Genomic DNA, 20,600 nt, shown 5'->3' on the forward strand with positions numbered 1-20,600 from the left:
CATACCATCATGCCGAAAGATAGTCTCAACTGTTTGCAATTGAAATTTATGCCTCTGCCATGCCAGATCTGGGCCCCTTCTTACAAAGAGTTGCGATTGATCTGATCATCCACAACTATGGACGGCCAGCAACGTCAACATCTTAAATGCAAATTTGTTCAAAATGTTTTCTAGATATGATGCATACTCATATATTCATCGTTTGTGTGTTTGCCTTTGTTTACAAAGAACATTTGTGAACTTCCTGTAGAAAAAATTATGACACTGATGGATTTATATACAATTACAGTCAATTGGACCAATCTTAACTCTTTGTAAGACACGGGCCTGAAATATAATGTCTGACCAGTATAACTTCTAAAAATCTAATCAGAACACCATTAGTCTCCGGTACAGTATATCACTGTAAAACTCATATGACCTAAGATTGAAGGTGACCCTTCAAACTGTTCTTTAATTATCACAGCAAGCCTCTGTGACCTTAATAACCCCAAATTGAACAGGTTTCTATCAAGCATAATTAAGCAAAGTTAGAAGTCAATCCCCAAACGATGTTCTGGTTATATGAGAAAAAAAAACAGCCATGACTTGAGTGATAACCTGAGAATGTAGTGGCTTCAGAGAGTAACCACCTTTGGTGGGTGGAAGCAGGAAAATGATGACAAACATGAATTGCCTACAAAGTATACTATATATCAATAGATACTACATTGCTAAGTAGCCTCCAAAACTTCTTCATACATGTACTGATTAAAATAAACTTTCAATAATCTGAAATCTAACATCCACAATCATTACCCACTGAATTTTAGAATCTGTTGTAGATTCATTTTCACATGCACATCTTAATTTCCTTGACTCTGTAGTGAACAACGGGCAATTCAAAGTTCCGTGTTGACCTTTCGATGTTGGAATTGTGCCAATTTTTACATCAGCACAGCACCGAACTTGAAATAAGACTGGCTAACTCAAGTCTAACTTGGTGTTTAGTAATATAATATCAATATTGTGATTTGGACCATTTTTGTAAATTCCAATTGTGCTTCCAACAGCAACACTGGGGTGGGGTGGGTGCATTGTGGTCTAGTGGTTCTGACTCTTGCTTTTCAGAGGGTTGTGTGTTCGAATCCTAGCCATGTCGTGTTTTCCTTCAGCAAGAAATTTATCCGCACTCGACCCAGGTGAGGTAAATGGGTACCGGCAGGAAGTAATTCCTCAAAAAGCTGTGTGCACCAGAATCGGTAGACTAGCTTAGCCGGGGTAATATAGGAGCGCCCTGAGCACCTAGCAAGGTGGATACATGCGCTATAAAAATCCTATAATATTATTATCTACACTAACAATAAAGCCTGAACTTGAAAATCAAAAAGTAAGAACCGCCATATTACTGTATTCAAGGCCAATGATCAGAAAACATCACGGTCTTCCTTGCCACATGCAAACAAAATATCTTCACATTGAACATGAAATCACAAAGCTAACTAAAAAATCATGGTCACGGCACATATACAAATATACCCCACAAACATGACATCATCAGAAGCTGACTATCAAATATTTGTTAATGTTCCTGAGGTGTAAAAGTCATTCCTCAAATACACAGCCTTGAAAAGCAATTCTTTCTTCCGATTGACAGATTGATAGACAGGCTTTAAATCCATGTTTATCTATCACAAACAAGATTTACAGGATATCATAAAGACAGAAAATAAATTTCAATTTTTGTCAGTGCATGATGATAAATATTCAATTTCTAATTGTCTTGATTATGATATATGTATACAAAATACCAAAACCCTGCATTTACCAAGACTTCTTGAATATACAGACTTTATTCACAATATAATACAATTATTTCAGATTTTATTCAAACATATATTTGAAGATTACCTGGTTTTAATTTGAATCAGATGCACTCCTCATAATTGTCAAACATTTCATGAAATGGTAACTAGACATTTGCTCCTGCAACAAATGCTCCTCAGCAAATTTCTCTTAAGATTTTATGTGAAGGTTAGGATTGTCATAAGGTTTATGGTTCAGAATGTGAGGAAAAGGATTAAGCTATACGTTATGTTTAAAGTTCAGTATGATGTTTGGCTTAGTATATGAATTTTTTGGTAGGAGCAATTGTCGCAGGAGCAAACGTCATGGAACTCATGAATTGTGAATATCTAGATATACATAATAAATTACTAGTAAAACTTCCTGAATTGTCACTGGTGAGTGTATGATATATATATAAATATGAAGAATATTGTGCTAAAATAAATGCTCATACATATATATTTACACTAGATCTTCCATTCATTTTTTGACGACTGTTTCAGTTCTTGGGAGCGACTGGCTTTCGTTTCGCACTCCGTCGATCCTTGAAGTTCTTCTCAAGGTTCATCGACACCTCCCGCTGCAGGTTGATTTGTTTGCCTGCAGCGCCCTCGCTGGTGACCCAGGGATGCTTGAGAACCTGACCAGCTGTGTAGCGTTTCTCTTTATCGACAACTAGGAGGTGGTTTATAAGATCCTTGGCAGCTGGAACAGGGAAGGGAAAAAAAATCATAATGGTAAAATGATGATATGGAAATGAAAAAGGAATAAATTATTTCAAAGGAACAAATTTGGAAGATCAGAGAGGTACTGATTAATATGCGATGAATCATGGATAAGAGCTTGTGAAATAGATAAGTAGATAGATAGAGAGAGAGAGATAGATAAACATCACATGTTTCCTCTCTTTAAAAAATACCCCACCAGCTTATAACACAGGAACCCCATTGCCCTGCGTGTTATGTCAATGGGAGCTCAAGTGGGGTATTTACCACCCCCCTGGGAGGGGGGCACTTCCATTCACGAGTGGATACAATACGGGACCATGAGATCTCAAAAAGCACCTAAAACACATATTTTCCATATTCTGAAAATGCACCCCTGGGCGTGTGAACCCCTACCCTTAACAAGTATTTTGAAACATAACGATACTAATGGCAAGTATTCCCTGAATTGAACCCCTAAACAAGTACAGGGATATGTCACGGACGTCGGTTTTACCTTTTCCTACATCATTGGGTCTAGTACAGCCCAACTCGCACATATTATACTCTTAACACGTAGTGTTGACTCCTGGGGCAAAAAGTACTCCTTTATAAAACATTTTACTCTTGATTTTTTTCATACCCTTGCAAATTTGACCCTAAACACATAGCTTTTCTAGCAAAATAGATACCCTTTTTTCATCATTTTAGTGTTTTTGACACCCTTAATTACGTACGTAACGTGCCCTATCTTGAAAAGACATCCTTTATTCTTTTTACATGTTTTTTTGGTCGCGCATGGTATCCGCTCGTCAATGTAAGTGGGCACCCCCGGGTTGCCACCCAACTTTCAGTTTTTGGGAGTGTTCATTAATTTCTCTTGTTTAAACTGGGGAGGGGTGGACTGACAGCTGATAACACACAACAACCACCACAACAGGCTGATGACCACAGCGGTGGAGTTGGATTGCAGCTGTCCATCTTACATAATAGTATAAACAAACTTTTAAGAGCTTTCTGGCTGACAGAAATCCAGGAATAATCGATTTGTATTCTATTTGTTTTAGGACATTGGCATATCAAAAAAAGATTCGAAATTTAGATGAAGATCAAAATGGAAGTTTGAATGATGCAAAATGACCCACAAATCTGATGTTAAATTTTGAAAATTATAAATTCTTTCACTTCTTTTCACAAAAACAGTTATTTACATGATATGGTTCATATGCAAATGAGAAAGGAGACATAGCACAATCCCTACTTCTTTTGTATTTTATTATAAGAAATATAGAATATTTCAAATTTGCAAATTTGACAATAAGGAAACATCTTCATCGAATCAGAGCATGTTGAATAAATTTCTGAACAGTATTAATTTTGTGATAGTTTTTTTTTATTGCAATGAGTATTTATTCATTTTGCTTTCAAATTTATAACAGAAAAGTTAAATTGGAAGTATTCTACTTTAATTGTTAAATTTCATGGTATCTGTATGAATTTCGTACTTATGCTGGAAATGAGAATAAAAACTTAGACTGACTGTAACAATAGCAATCCCATCTATTCAAGGAGGAATTCAAACATCATTACATATTACGAGCAGGAAATTTTTTTTTTTGATTTTTTACATAATATCATACAAAAGAAAAAGTGATTGGCTGGTGTCATTTGTACACGAACTAGGATATAACTGCTTCAATAGATTTAAGCAAAACTTTTAAAATGCAGTAACTTTCTATTTTACATCCAATTTAGATGAAGTATTATTTTTTGTATCATTTTCTTTTCTTTTCATGCAAATCAACTTTTCGTTGGGGTGGACTTGCTCTTGGAGAATGATAAAAATTCACTAACCCGAGGAGATGTTATCCCAGTAAGGTGAGACGTAAGAGAATTCTCCTGCTTGGATGAGTTCAAAGAGTTCTTCTTGGTCTCTATCTGGGCTCCGGAATGGCGGGAAGCCACACAGCAGGATGTAAGTGATGACTCCTATCGCCCACATGTCCACCTCCAAACCGTATCCTACAAGAATACAAACACATCAAATAAAAATTATTTCAATGAGATGCTGTTCTGGGGCCTGTAACACAAAGATTAGCAATGATCGTAGAACATTTTTCTATGATTGATTGCATTGACTACAATGTACAATCAATCGTGAAAATCAAGCATACGATCAATCGCTAACCTTTGTGTTACTGGACCCAGGTTAGCATCATATTGCATGAATCATGGTTATAAGGTATGGGGAGAGAGACAAACAGAAAGATGCACAGAGAGAGTGAGAGGAAGGACAGTCAGCATTAATGAATCCTGAAAGATATACACAAACGTACACACAACAAATAACAGCTTTATGTGGTAAATGAGAAAAATCAAGATTTTTGAAAGCCAATTTTACAAATCTTAAAGTGAACCATTACTTTTAAATATGTCTTTTGTATTAAACATACATATACTGGCCCGACATATCGTCAGTGATTTTACGAACTGGCTCAAACTTTGGATGGTTTTCCAAAACATGATTTCGAGAAAATCGCGTTCAAGGTTTGGATGTTTTTCAGATGCTCATAACTCCACGTTTTGAAAGAAACAAGACAAATATTTATACCAATTTAAAGCATACATTATTTTGTTTGAAATTTGTATTCATTCTTTCAATATTTGCAATGAAGCGCATGTATGCATTTCAGAAGCTACTAATTTTCCGAAAACAGGGGGTTCGAGGCAGTTCATACAATCATTCATGCCATGTACATGATTTTTTATCGGCACAAACCACATACACACAGCATCTAGGTCGGGCCTTTGACCTTCATGCGCCATAACATAGACTGTATAGTACACAAAGAATGGTTTAAGCCAGTTTGTAAAAATTAAAGGAGGGGTTTGAGCCGGTTCGTTTGAAAATTAAATATGCTCTTATTCTTTAAATAATACAAATTTTTATCTGAAATTTGGCAAATCAATAGAGTGAATCACAGGCTTTCAGAATATTCAATATAAAGAAATTTCGAAAATATGACCGAAAATTAGGTTTGAGCCAGTTCGTTAAATCACTGACGATATGTTCCTGCAACAACCATCCCTGCATCAATTTTTCTGAAGACAAAGGGCTAGTATTGGGGTTGAGACAGGTCTTCCGGTTCAAAATAATGTCTGAATAAGAAAGAGAGATAGTGTTGTAATTGATCTACAGCTCAATGTATAGCAGAGTTGCCAACTTTTGGAAATAATAGAGGATTTTCAACTGACATCCAACCATGTTGCTTGGATTCTAAGTCAGGACCTGATAGCTCTGGATTGCTACATGTACATGCAGATGCTCTCTGGTGCAATCTGAGCATTGTTTTGCAGTGCAGTGTAGTTGAAATGTAAAAAAATTAAATAATACCAAGTATGTTCACATACATTTTTGGGGCACAATTTCAAGTTGGTGATAGTGAATTTGAGAGAGGGGGCCATTTTGTGGGAGCCTTAAGATGGAATCGGGAGGGTTGGAATCTCTGTGTACAGATGAATCCATGGAAGCAATTGTCACTGAGCAAGTTTCATGGGTTCAACATGCAACAAGCATATCTTCTAATACCTGTCTCTCCCAGGATCTCAGGTGCTACATAGGTGGGTGTACCACACACAGTATAGATGGGTGCCTTCACTTCCATCGCAAGACCAAAGTCAGCAAGCTTCAGGGTTATCTCCCCGGACTCGGATTTGTTCACCTAAACACAAATGATTCAGAATGAGATTACACATGTAGTTACAGCTACACTCACAGTCAACAAATACTGTACATGTACACTATCATAAACAGATCATATTTTGTACGAGACACTAATTGAAGAAAATGTACGAAGGAAATGGTTCTGAAATTCAATTATTCCATTTCTTTCAATGTCAGCATACATAGGCCTATTCATTAAACAGATCACAGTACAAACAATACAAATTGCATTTATGTCAGTCAAGGTGGATGAATCACAAAAGAATTTAAATAATGCCATCCTGATTGATGAAACTATTATTGCTCTTCAGAGGAACGCTACTCCATTATGACTTGCACAATTGCATAAATGTAAAACAAACATACTCTAAGACTCTTGACAAACATACTCCAGGACTTGAAAAGAACCATATAAAAAATTACTACAAGAGTAATTTGCAATCAAATGATTTCTTCATTGAATACTGGATTTGTATTGGCATATTGCTCCATAGCAAATCAAAAGCTAGTATTCCATGAAGAGTAACTGTAAACTTACTATTACAGTAGGTTCTATGCAATAGACTCCAGGGGCTAGTTTCATAAAGACTGACAGTTTTCGTAAATTTGCTGTTATTGTAACTTCCATAGTAGTGATTAGCTGCTTAACCCTGTTAGCATAGTAGTTGCCATAATAGAAAAGTTACAATCAACTCTTTATGAAACGAGCCTCTGATCATGATATATCTTCCTTGGACTTACCAGCAAGTTCTCAGGCTTCAGATCACGATGGACAACATTCAGGTCATGAAGGTACTTGAGAGCCTTGGCCAGGTCAGTCACCATCAGAGCAGCATCCCTTTCTGTGAACTTGACACTCTCTGTGATAGCATCAAAGAGATCACCTCCGGTTACGTACTCCATCACAAGGTAGATATGGCCCCGAGTCTCGTACTCCTCGTACAGCCTTACGATGTTGGGATGACGAACATGCTTCATAATAGCAATCTCATTCTCCACCATGTGTTCTTTGTTCTTAACCTTTGCCTTCTCGATGACCTTCAGGGCAAACACATCCCCTGTCTCCTTCTTGGTGGCTTCATGGACATCTGCAAAGTTTCCATCACCAATCTTAGCCCCGATATCATACTTCACCAAGATATCAGACTTCTTGACAAGAGTTCTAGGCTGGTGGATGAATCTTTCTTCAGGTGTTTCTGGAGTAGGAGTGTTACTTTCATCTTGTTTGTAGACAATGTTATCATTGCCATCGGTTTGAGAGTCAGGGGAAGGAGAATCCTTCTGGTTGGAATCCTCCTCTGCACGTCTTTCGACTTCCTTCCTCAGGTCAGCCTCAAGCTGTGCAAGTCGCTCTGCTTCTTCTCGTTTCCTCCGTTCTTCTTCTTGTCCCTCTTTGTATCGAAGCGCTTCTTCTGCTTTCCTCTCAGCTTCATCCCTTGCTTGTTTCTCTGAGAGTGCCCTGCTTTGTGCTTCCTCCCTAGCCAACCTCTCTGCCTCTCTTGCTTCTCGTTCTGCCTCTTCTTTCTCCTTGAGCCTTTGTTCTTGTTGGATCCTCCTCTCCGCTTCCTCGCGTGCCCTCCTCTCTGCTGATGCTCTCCTTGCTTCTTTTTCTTTGACATTTATTTCTGCTTCAAGTCTTCCTCTCCTCTCTGCTTCTTCTTTCCTTTTGAGATCTTCTTCATCTCTTTTCCTTTTCTCAATCTCAAGCCTTGCGTTTCTCTCTGCTTCCTCTCTCCTTGATGCTTCATCCGCTGCTCTCCTTTCCGCTGCTTCCCTGGCTTCTCTCTCTGCCAGAGCTTGTGCTTTCAACCTGGCTTCCTCTATTTTACGCTGTGCATCAGCTTCTAGGAGTTCCTGCAGCTTCTGCCCCTCTTCTTTCTCTCTTCTCTTCAATTCTTCCTCCTTTGCTTTCAATTCTGCCTCTTTTCTTGCCAGTTCATCTTCTCGTTCTCTGTCCTTCCTCTCTCGTTCACCCTGCTCCTTCCTCTTCAACTCTTCTTCCTTTAATCTTAATTCTTCTTCTCTCTGTTGTAACTCAGATTCCTTTTTCTTGATATCTCCCTGCATTCTCTCCTCCAATTCCTTCCTTCTCCTCTCCAATTCCTCCTCCCTCTTCCAATCACTGTCCTTTTGATTAATATTTGAACCATCGGTTGTCAAATCTGACCCCCTGCTATCGTTCAACCTTGAATCACTGTCCTTCAGTTTATTTCTGTCTCTTTTGTTCTTTCCTATCTTGACTTCCTCATCACTTATTCCACTATCATGTTTTGCTCCATCTTTCTTTTTACCTTTCCTCTTACGGAAATTCTGGGCATATGGACTGTCTGGGAAGAGTTCCTCATAAATGTCAAGAAAAGTATCCTCCGAGAGGCTGCTTCTAGATGGCGATGCAATAAACACTCCCTCCTTGTCTCTATAAAAATCAACAAGGCTTTTCACTTCCTTCCCTTTCACCGTATACAGCTTCCGTACCCTGTTGTTCTTGTACTTTGGCAGGCCAAAGGCATCTGAGACATCCTGGATCAATTGTTCATAAGACTGTACACTACGTTTGTTGATCAGCAGAGACACCATCTTCCTGGGCTTGGGTCCAGTCTTGACAATCTTGACCACTCTTGGCTTGATGGGGCTTCGGTCTGAATGAAGGATGCCCAACGCTTTGGAATCTCCATCAAGACTTGCTCCAGCTTTATTCCTATGATGGGCAAAGGAGCCTGGTCCGGTGTGACCAGATCCAAAGGTAGTCCTTCCGTACATCTCTGCATACTTTCCTTCAGTCGGGTAGGACAACCCAACAGGTATGTGGGTGTAGAGATGTGCATCACTCTTTGGGTCTCTCCCTGCAAATGGGAAGACAAAAAAATTGGAATATTGGTAAGAGACAAATGCCAAGCGGAAATAAATTTAAAGATAAATATTCAAAAGTGGATATCATTGAAGAAAATGACAGTCTAGTGGATTTCATTGGAATTTAGTTAATATCAAAGGCAATCACATCATATATAATACAGCCTTTTAATTTTGATATTTTCAGGGTAAGCCCACTGTTCTACAGGTCACATTTCTTTATTACAGTACAACAATCGGACAAATTAAGAAGGTCACAAGTCACAACAACATCCAACGCCAATGAGAATAGCATTGAAGCCAATAAACAAACCATCCAAGGCCAAGGCCTCTGGTGGCCTTGGATTAATATAAACGCTGTACGTTTGATCAACATAGTTACAAAATTAATGCATATTCACAGAATTATATGAAAAAAAATTTATAGTCTGAGAAACTAACATGTCAAAAGTAGTCTCCTATTCTTGTTCCAATACATCTCTTAATCATGATCCGGGATAAGTGAATGAATTACAGAAGTATCGATCCACAAAAATCAAAGGAAATGAGTTCAAGGAGAAAACGATCCCAATCACATCAATATCCGACACCAATTAAACCAAATCTCAAGTACATGTACATCTTAATAATATGAATTATTAAACAAAGCTCAAGTGTTTGTTTTTGGGGGTATTGGTTTTGTTGTCATGGGATCTTTCCTGCACACAAGAGGCTGGATTGCAGAGCTGTTGACAAAAGCCAATAAAGTGGTGCAAGCCCATATTTGTCTTATGGCACATTCCTGGTCCTTGTACAAGTGGTTGCCATCGATACAACACATAAGTTGCTGTAGTGGACATGAACAGTCAACAAGCACGATGGGAGATTCACACTAAATGACATTAGTCTGTATTTTCCTTCAAGATTACAAGTGGTGCTATATCATTTATGAATTTTTGAAAGGAATGACATTGGATATAAAAATTTCAGTGACTGAATATGAATACATGTATGCAGCCTAATGTCAATCTGGAAACGTCTCTAGGTGTACATGTATTATCATCCCACTGGGCCCTTTTATGGAAATGATCAAATATTGATTCAACCCCCTTTCTTTGTCAACACTGATAAAACAACATGTGTGTATTAAAATCAACATTTCCATGGTTTAAGATGGCATGGCTGTAATCTTAAACCCTGTCTAACAAAAAAAAATTCCTCACAACTGATTGCATATTTTTAGGCAGAATGATTTAAGCACAAGGCTATTCTAATGCAAAGGATAGAAAAAGCAAATTGCTACATTTTTTTTTCAAGGCAATAATAATTATTGCATAATCCAAAGTAGTCTGCAGGTGCAGACCCTGATTGATCATAAATAAATGGGTCATGAGAAAAGTTAAAAGCACAAATACAACTTGATGAGTGAGGTATGCTAATCACAGTAGTTGTTGTTTTTTTAGGGGGGGGGACATTAGGCTTCAATTTCAGACGTCTTTCCTCAAACAATCCGAATATGAATAATAATGATAATAATAACAATAATAATAATAATTACTAGAATTTAATTCGTCATGCGGACGAATTAGGTGGTCTGTCATGATTTGTTCAGTGTCGGCTGATGTATGAAATAAATCATTTAGATATCATTGATAATCTTGATCGTAGACATCCTAAGAATAAGTTTTGACCATTGCTAAATGTGATTATTGATGTGGTGATGACAATCGTCAGACATACATCTTCAAACAGATACATACAAGATAGATGATTATATATATATAGATGGATGGAGTGATGGATGGAGCGATGGATGGATCAAGTGATCGATTGAGAGATAAATGATAGGTGGTTATATTAATAAAACATAGATAGACAGACAGACATATAGATAGATAAATAGATAGATAGAGACAAATAGATTGATATAGATAGATAGCCAGACAGACATACATATAGAAAGATAGATAGAGACAGGCAGATAGATTGATGGATATATAGAACGATAGATAGATATACATATCTAAACAGATAGATATGTTATATTAGACAGAGAGAGAGATAGATAGACAGATACATATACAGAGTAGGTAGATAGACAGATAGACATATATATGGATAGATAGATTTATAACAGATAGCGGATGGACGGATATGATTAGATAGATATAATACGAAAAAAAGTAATTATAATCTGTTTTATTTTGCAATATTTTAGCTATTAATTATTAGAATTGTTATAATTGATCGTGCGCAAGATAAAAAAAAAAAAAATGTCCACCCGCGGACTCGAACCCCTGCCTGCATGATTGAATGAGATGCAAGTCTGACGCCTAACCGATTGAGCTAGCATATTTCCCATAGACTTTACACGTAAGCAAATTTGAGAATTACAATTCCAATTTTGCAAGCGAAATACGGGCATGATCCCGGCATCTGATCAAAAAATGGAGGGCACATTTCCGAAAGCTTAGAATCTCAGCTACAACATACTAAAAGCTCAGGGAAACCCGACAAGAAAAAATGGAGATATGGCTCACTAGTCGAATGTCGAATCTAGTTGAGGAAAATGAGGAAAAATGACATGCCTCTTTTCATCGCTGTTTTACGAAATGATGCGTTTCTCAAATTCATGTTAACTAAGGAGAAAGAGTACATTCTAAACTACAACATATCAAAATCTGGGCGAAAACCGATCTATATTCGAGAAGTTACAACCAAATTTGCATAAATTTGATGACATCATTTTTGAAAAAATGAAATTTTTAGTTTAGGCGCCATTTTGATGACGTCACGAGATAATTTAGGGACGATGGTGACATGAAATCAAATCTACAACTCATACTCTATCGATATATGAAAAAAAATTGGGGTCAACGGACTATTTAAAGAGCTACAGTGAATTTTCAATAGGCATGTTTTTGCCCATATATGGCCTATAGTGAGAGCTCGCGCGCACACGTGCTGCAAACTTTAACGGGTGTTAATTTCGTTATTGTTGATCATAGAGAGCTTAATTGGGTATGAAATTGCTCACAATTATTTATCAATGCAATGATGTAAAAAAAACGGTGTTTTTGCACTGCGTTATGGCATTACGGGCGGAAACGCACGCGCATACTGTACGCGCACAAATTTTTGAAATGCTTAGAATGACCTGAAACGTACTCTCATTTGGTCAAAAAGTGATTTTGAGCATTTTGAAATTTTGACGCGCGCGCACTCACGCGCGCATGACCTCCAGGTGACCTTTCATCATGACATGACCTGATGACTCTTGACCTGAAATTGATGTGATGTAAATATTATTAATTTTTGATAATTGATAATGGAGATATGATTGATAATGTGATTTTACAAAATGGCGCCTAGATGACGTCATCATGACCTGATGACATCGAAAAGCAAATTTTGACGTTTCCATGAGAGACCCTATGTATGGTATAAACATCAATGAAATTGATTTTGTCAAACTCGAGATAACTTGGCGACAAAAACCTTGCCATTAAAAAGAATAAAAATAAAAAATAAAATTCTGACGAAATTAATAGGTGATCTGTCAATGACAGACCACCTAATAACAATAATAATGATAATGATGATGATAATAACGATAATAATAATGATAATAATGAATGCAATTCAAAATGCACCAAATCCATCTCATTAGAGATGCTCATAGTGCTCAAAAGAAAAAGGAGCAAACAAAATAACAAAGGAACACAGTCTAAGTATTAGAAATCACTGATAAAAATACATATGTACGTGTACTGTAGGTAAGTTTGTTTTTTTAATTACCTTCACAGGCACAAGTGCAGCGACGACAGCATTTTTGTTGCCTACCCCATACATATTTCTTAAAGTAGATTGGATGTCCATTTGACATTTTCAGCATTAAATAAATCCACTTTTCAAATGTGCATGCTTGATGGTAGCACTATAGATCACACTATGCATGGGCAACATTTATTTCATCGATGGTCCTAATGAATATCTTTGTGCAAAATTCACCCATTTCTGTCACAAAAATAAAATGAAACAAGCCAAGTTTCCACTGAGAATATCCTATAACATAATGAGCACTTTAGTAGCGCAAGAGTAGCTGCAGACTCTGTGTTAAATGTAGGAGAAGTCACAAAATACAAGTGGATAGTTCAAAAAGATTTTGTAGTTTTATAAGCACTTTGGCAAATATAACATTGTTTGTACTCTATAAAAATATTCTTTCTTGTTTGAACCGACTTGCAAAAGTTCCATCTTAAGTGGAATGAGATGGGCGATTGACATCATACATCAAGCATGGTATAGGCCTACAATAGGTCTACAGGATGGGGATTAATAAAAATTACCTTGCTTTCCCTATTGAATTGTATTCTACTTGACTCTTCTCAAGTCTATAATTCTTTTTTTTTTGCCCAGTCTATTCAATCGACAGCAGGATGATTTCAACAAATTATCGTCCGCAGATACATATTGAGAATGAATACTATACACAAGACGAATTTAAAAAGATGTTTTAAAACATTACAACCGATCCTTTTTTAAGGCATATCACTTCAATTGTCGTAGCCTAAAATCTAACTTCGATGAATTTGTAAGTACGGTTGATGTCATACAAGACCCAATGACCATAGTAGGAGTGACAGAAAATTTGGCTAAGGGACAACGAGACGTTATACTTGGCATACCCAATTTTGAATTGTTGCAAACTGTCGCCAGGTCAAACGAGGTGGTGGAGTTGGATTGTATATCCACGAGAATATCAAATTAAAAGGAGACAAGATCTTGATGTTCATTGTGAGAGTCTGGAATGCATTTTTATTGAACTATATGCTAAACATAAAAGATGTGTAGTTGGTGTTATGTACCGTCCACCAAATAGTAACTTTCAAGATTTTCTAGAGAAAGTTGTTCAAAACCTTGATACAATTTCAAACGAAAAAAGGGAATGCATTATTATGGGAGATTTTAACGTAGATATAAATAACAGTAACAACCCATTTATGTTTGACTTTCTTAATACATTTATTTCTTACTCCTTTGTTCCACAGATATGCAAACCAACTCGCATTACAAATACATCTTCTACAACTCTGGATAATATTTTTTATAATAATTCTGATATTGCTGTGAAATCTGGAATTATCACAACTGACTTCAGCGATCATTTAACACCCTTCATGGTCACTGAATTTGATAATGTACCAACCAATGACACCCATAGTTACACTAAGCTTGATCTAAGTGAAACAAATATTGCTTTATTTTGTACCAAACTGGATTCAATTAACTGGGAATTCTTGAACTCTATACAAGATGTAACAGTATGCACGATACATACTCATATATAAGCAATTGTATGAAGAATGTTTTCCTGTTATTACAGTTCGCAATAGATTGAAGCACTGTAAGAAATTTAAGCCATGGATATCAAAAGAGACTAAGTTATTGATAAAGCGTAAAAATAGGATATTTAAGAAGTTTGTAAAAAACCCTTCCCCAGACCTGAATGAAAAATACAAAAGTTGTAGAAATTGTGTGAACAGCAAAATAAGAAGTGAAAAGCGCACTTATTATTGTAATAAATTCGCCACCGCTAAGCGTGATATGAAAGCAACTTGGAAAATTGTCAACGATGTCTTAAACAAAAGAGAAACAAAACAGAACAGTATACGAGAAGTTGAAGTTAATGGGGATAATATTTCAGACAGACTCGACATAGCTAATGCCTTTAACAATTTTTTGTACGTATTGGACAAACTGTCCAAGATAAACTCAGTACTACGTGTACAGAAACTGAAAATGATACGCATATTAATATTTCACAGTGGTTAAAAGGAAATTATAGATCCTCTGTATTTATCCAACCTGTTGCTACTAATGATGTTATATCAATCATAGATAAGTTAGATCCAAATAAGAGTCCAGGATACGACAATATTCATCCAAAAGTTCTTACAAAATCAGGCTATGCAATTGTTAAACCTTTGTGCAATATTATCAATCTTGCCATTGAGAAGGGCGTCTTTCCTGACTCGTTAAAGATTGCCAAGGTGATACCTATTTTTAAAAAAGGAAACAGATTACTTTTAACTAATTATCGTCCAATATCAGTTTTATCAGTTTTTAGCAAAATATTTGAAAAAATAATTTACAATAATTTGATATCTTTTATTGATCAAAATGACATTTTATATCGTCGACAATATGGTTTTAGGCAAGGTTATAGTACTTTCCATGCACTTATTGATTTTACTGAAAAAATTGCTCAATCTTTTGAAGGAAGAAATTTTTAACTGGTATATTTTTAGACCTTTCTAAGGCTTTTGATTGTATTGATCACGGTATTTTAATTAAAAAATTGTATTTTTACGGTATAAGGGGTATTACTTTAGAATTAATTACAGATTACCTAAATAATCGAAACAGTTTGTAAATATTGATAATTTTAATTCTTCTTCCTTAGACATTTTACTTGGTGTTCCTCAAGGATCAGTACTAGGACCCTTATTGTTTCTTTTATATGTAAATGACTTGCCAAATGTTAGCAATATTTTATCATTCATCTTATTTGCTGACGATACAAGCCTTTTTCTTGCCAGTAATGACCCTTCAAACGTAGGTTTTTTAATCAATTCTGAACTAAGAAAAGTACATTCCTGGTTTCTTGCCAATAGATTATTGATAAATCTTGAAAAAACTAACTATATAATTTTAAAACAAAAAACAGGAAAATTAACGAAGACTTGATTAAATTACATATTAATAACAAAGAAATAAATAAGGTAACTTCATTAAAATTAAAATTTCTTGGTGTTAAGATTGATAATAACCTTACATGGAAAGATCATATTAATGAAATATCATATAAAATGTCATGTGCTGTTGGTGTTATGAGTAGACTAAAGTTCACATTGCCACCTTTTATTCTCACTAATTTATATAATACAATGATCTTGCCTTATATAACCTATTGCAATATAATATGGGGAAGCACCGCATCTTATTTATTACAAAAAATATTTTAATACAAAAACGTGCAATAAGAATAATCACTAATTCAACATTCTTGCCCATACAGACCCATTGTTTCGAAAGCTTACAATTTTGAACATATATGATTTACATCGCTATTTTGTTGCTTGTTTTATGTATTCTTATTCTAAAAGAACTTTACCTGATATTTTTAATAATTTTTTCACCCTTAATAGTAGTATAAATATGTATTCAACAAGAAATATCAATGACTTTTATCTGCCAAATTATACATATAATTTTTCTAGAACTGTTATTGGATACAAAGGACCTGTCATCTGGAATGATTTGCCATCTGAAATTAAAACTTGCCCTCATTATTGACTTTTAAACGGAAATATAAATCATATCTTGCCAATTCACCGTCAGTTTTTATATAAAAGGGAGCCTTGTGTTTTTTTTCTTTGTTTGTTTGTTTTTAATGTTTTTTTTTCTCTTTTGCCTGTTTATGTTGATGTTATAACTATTTAATCGCTATTAATTTGTTTTATTTTAACCAACGCGCGGAACCAAGGGGGATTGGCCTCGATAGGTCTTTGGCCTTTGCCAATCCCCCACATCCACCGCATGTTGGTCTTACTTTTTCTATTTTGTAATTATATTGATTTGTTTATGTATTGTTTTTTATTGTTCATATAATATTGTATGCTGTATATTTTTCTTTTAATGGATGTGAATAAAATTGAATTGAATTGAATTGAATTATGTTTGATAACACAAACGGAATAAAAAAAAATGCATGCTTGTTAATATGAAAAATCAAACAGGTTTCATTGAAAATTCATCAAAAAGTGTTGTGAATATAGAAATAAGTAAAAGAGGGGAAAAAGTACCGGGGTACTTTAGTATTACTTAGAATGGGAAATGAAATACCAATTTAAAAAAAAGTTATGAAATACAATTATACAAACCATCCTGTCCACGATGTTTGCCTGATGAGTTTACACTAGGACTGCTTCCCATTCAAGGATGGTTTATTCCATAAAATACATGAACAGGATGCTATTAATAAGTTTATTCACAATATGAATGATATGTTAAAATCCTGATCCAAACTTAAAACAATGTACATGCTGGTAAACTGTCCAAAAAGTGTTATATAGTCCAGAAATATCCGCAAGAATGAGAGAGATGTCAGAGATGCTACTCCATCGTCCTGGCTTGCAGAATTGAGAATGCTACATGTAACTTCTTCTCTCACAAGTTATTTTCTCCTAATTAAGAACCACCAAAACATGTTTAATACATGTACATATCATTATACAGAACACCTAACAAGATTATACTCATGTACTTCAGATTAGTCTTCAAACATGGTGATTATCAAGATTATTACCCTGATAAGCCAAAGATCCTTAAAGGTAGCCAGGTTTCATTGAGGTAACATGGGACCGATCTTGAGGTAGGCACGTCAACACCTGCCTCAATAGGCAATATACAGTATTTAATTGTTTGCCTATGTGACTAAAGTATCTTGAAAATAGGCACTTTTTCATCAAAATTATGAAAAAGTAAAAGTTCATGTATCTGCCAAAGTTACAAGCATATTTGCAATGTGAAAGCAAATTACGAGAATATTTACACAAGCAGGGAGGCAAGGTAAAATATAATGCTCATTCCTCGCTATACATTGTAGAAATAAAATTATGAAGTAGGCCTATTTATTAGCCAAATGTACAAGAACTTTATATAAATTTTTGTGAATGCAAAGAATTATTGCTATGGGCCTGTCTAGTAATTCTCATACATGTAGTAAAAGGGCTTGGTAGTCTTATTTGGCATCCAAAAGAAATCAATGTTTTCACGGTTGTTCTGAATACCATTCGGCAAAGTTACCGTAAACTAAAAAAGCCTCATTATGTAGAAGGATCTCATTATTTTTAGGCCTGAGCAAGTTCTCATAATTTATTTGTATTTTTCTTGATCATTAAGGTGTGAATACACCTTATTCATTCATGAGCATTCTTCAAACATTAAAAAAATACTGCATCTCCACTGTACGTAAATGTCAATCGATATGGGTGTCAAAGTCTACAGTGAGATGGGTTGTATTTGTTTTTAAACTTTGATGTTTGAACTTCAAACAATCATATGTTAGCCAATATCTCCATTATAAAAAAGGAGGAATGAAAATAAATCTGGAAGGAAATTGAAAAGCATTATTATATAATCAGCAATGTGTACGATACATACAAAAGTATTAAGGTAATGCAGAAAATTATTAGTTTCACTTTCATTATAGGATTCACCATTTCTTAATAATCTAAGTACCAGACCACAGTCATGAAAATATCTGGTAGTACATTTTTACATTTACATGTAGTCCATTCAGCCTTGATCATACATGTATGTCAACAAGAAATAAAAATGGCTTACCGCTTTTCATTAGTAGCAATGACGTGGAATGTGCATATTCATGGATGAACAGACAAAATGAACAGAGCGCATCAATAATAGATTGAAAGTACATCCATTCATATACATGTACTCTGCCAATTATTGACTACCGCAACTGACAAAATATCAGTAACTTTTTTTGACAGAGCTCTGCATAAAACTTCTGTGAAAATATCGCGTTGAGCTTTCAAATATAACATAGTCTCCTATTGGGCATATAAATTTTGATATAAAGAAATCAGAAAACGGGCTACTCTCTATAAATTTTCCAGTGTGTCCTACTTTCCTGAAGGGGTTTATCAATTGCAGTATGTATTCATTAAAATACAATTGAGGTAATTTAGCCCGAGGAACTTTCTGTTCAGCAATAAGTGAATATCAAAATGGGTTACATAACCTACATTGGTAGTTGAGCTTTTAATTCAACAATCTATTTGTTCAGCTCTCCTGACCATGGGCAGTTAAGATAGCAACACCAAGCACAGGTTTCTTCTATTTGCTCTGACAGGATTCACAACAGGGCAGCTAAAGAATATTGTTTACCGTTACCATGCAAATGGCTTGTGACATGCAGTGTCTAAATCTACAGATAATTGTTCATTTGGTGATTGTGATTTTTTGTGGTTTATTCTGGCTCATGCCTCCACAAAAAACCCTATCCTACAGGAGCGGAGGGGGGGGGGGGGGTAGAAAACTCTAACTACATGTATATGCTCAATATTTGACATAACAACACTACCTTCGGTCATTCAATTTGAAATAAAAGTTGTGATAAAAATGGGGTTGCAGGGGCATTTTCAGAGAAAGTATGTGTGTACAAAGATTACAGACAGAAACTTGCACTTAACTGTGCACATGACATATGACAATGACATTTCCCTATATACACAGTAGCATTCTAAATTTGGCTTTAAAGTTTAATAAACAAAAATGTTTCATTTCAAAGGACTATAAGGGCAACCCACAGAGGTTGATAAATAGGGTATCCCTACATGTAATTCCTCCATTCTTTTTTAACAGCCCAATGTATGCCCTTTGGATTCACTAATAAATTAATTTATGGGACCACACACAAAAAGTAAGCCCAAATATTGCAGCTGTTTTATTTCATTATTATTATGAACTTAATAAGAATTATGGTTTGAAGGGAAATCCTCAGCTCAGCAGAATTTGCTCTGTTTGCCTTAAAATGAAAAGAAGTTGAAAGCTTAAAAGTAATTTTCCACATAAATAAAATATTAAAACATATTTTTGTACAATTTCTTTCAGGATAATATTTGAGTCAATGTGAGTGCAATCAAACTAATATGTGATACTTACTTTGGGTCCCTGTATTCCAGCCAGGAAGTCCTGTAGAAGATGTATACTTCAATTTCTTCAACCTCTCAAAAGAAGCACAGACATAGGACTCTCCGTTCTTGAGTTCCTCAATGTCTCTGACCTTTGTCCCATCTGGCGTAAAGATCTGTCTTACGCCATACGGGAGCTTCATGTTCCGCGTCAGGTCACTCAGAAGGTCTTCAAACGAAGTGTAGCGATGCGGCGTTATCAACATCTTCTTCCCCTTGAAGAATCGGTCACCGTTGCGGTAGAAGATGATCTGACGAGGTCGTCTCCTCTCCTGGTACTGTTCGCGGGTCAGGTCATGGAGCTGCTGGGAAGCAGCAGCCATTGTCCTCGGGGACACCTCCGATGGCTGAATGCTACGAGGGGACAGCATGTTCGTCGGCATCGAAAGGGACGAGACTCTGTCGTTATGTAATGAACGAGGACTGAGTGAGGTGGCCATGGCAGTCGGTGGGTCTGTATGGGGAGGCCGTCTCTTGCTTTTCCTGGCTCGGACGGTACTACTTGGTATTGGGTACTGTAGCAATGTGTCGTGCCCCGGATGATGCCATCCAACCATTTATAGGCCTGGGTTGCCTTGGCTTGGTCATGCCATCAATCTCAAAGTATACTCTTCTTCTCTACATTATGCTTTGTTTTTCTAGGCTTGGAGTAGAGCTGCAAAACAATATGAAATAAACAAAAAAATTGATTAAATGTGTATCTCGGAGCAAAAAGACAACAATTCAATGTTTTAG

General features: G+C 35.9%; 1 protein-coding gene across 3 annotated transcripts in view; it reads right to left on the minus strand.

The window, feature by feature from the left end:
* Positions 1–1,424: 1,424 nt before the first annotated feature.
* The window catches only part of LOC121411655 (serine/threonine-protein kinase DCLK1-like), a 32,889-nt gene continuing 13,713 nt past the window's right edge, over positions 1,425–20,600 (minus strand). The window contains exons 2-6 of one of the 3 annotated variants that reach the window (XM_041604475.1): positions 19,837–20,520; positions 6,997–9,098; positions 6,121–6,253; positions 4,386–4,553; positions 1,425–2,532 (exon numbers count right to left, since the gene is read on the minus strand). In XM_041604475.1, the coding sequence (XP_041460409.1) occupies positions 2,327–2,532; positions 4,386–4,553; positions 6,121–6,253; positions 6,997–9,098; positions 19,837–20,422 (3,195 nt within the window). In that variant the 5' untranslated portion in view covers positions 20,423–20,520 and the 3' untranslated portion in view covers positions 1,425–2,326. Of the gene's footprint in view, positions 2,533–4,385; positions 4,554–6,120; positions 6,254–6,996; positions 9,099–17,030; positions 17,870–18,495; positions 19,122–19,836; positions 20,521–20,600 lie in introns of those variants that run through there. The other 2 variants (XM_041604476.1, XM_041604477.1) reach the window with 2 other exon arrangements.

The sequence above is a fragment of the Lytechinus variegatus genome, chromosome 3 (genome assembly GCF_018143015.1).
Source record: "Lytechinus variegatus isolate NC3 chromosome 3, Lvar_3.0, whole genome shotgun sequence".
Lineage (NCBI taxonomy): Eukaryota > Metazoa > Echinodermata > Echinoidea > Temnopleuroida > Toxopneustidae > Lytechinus > Lytechinus variegatus.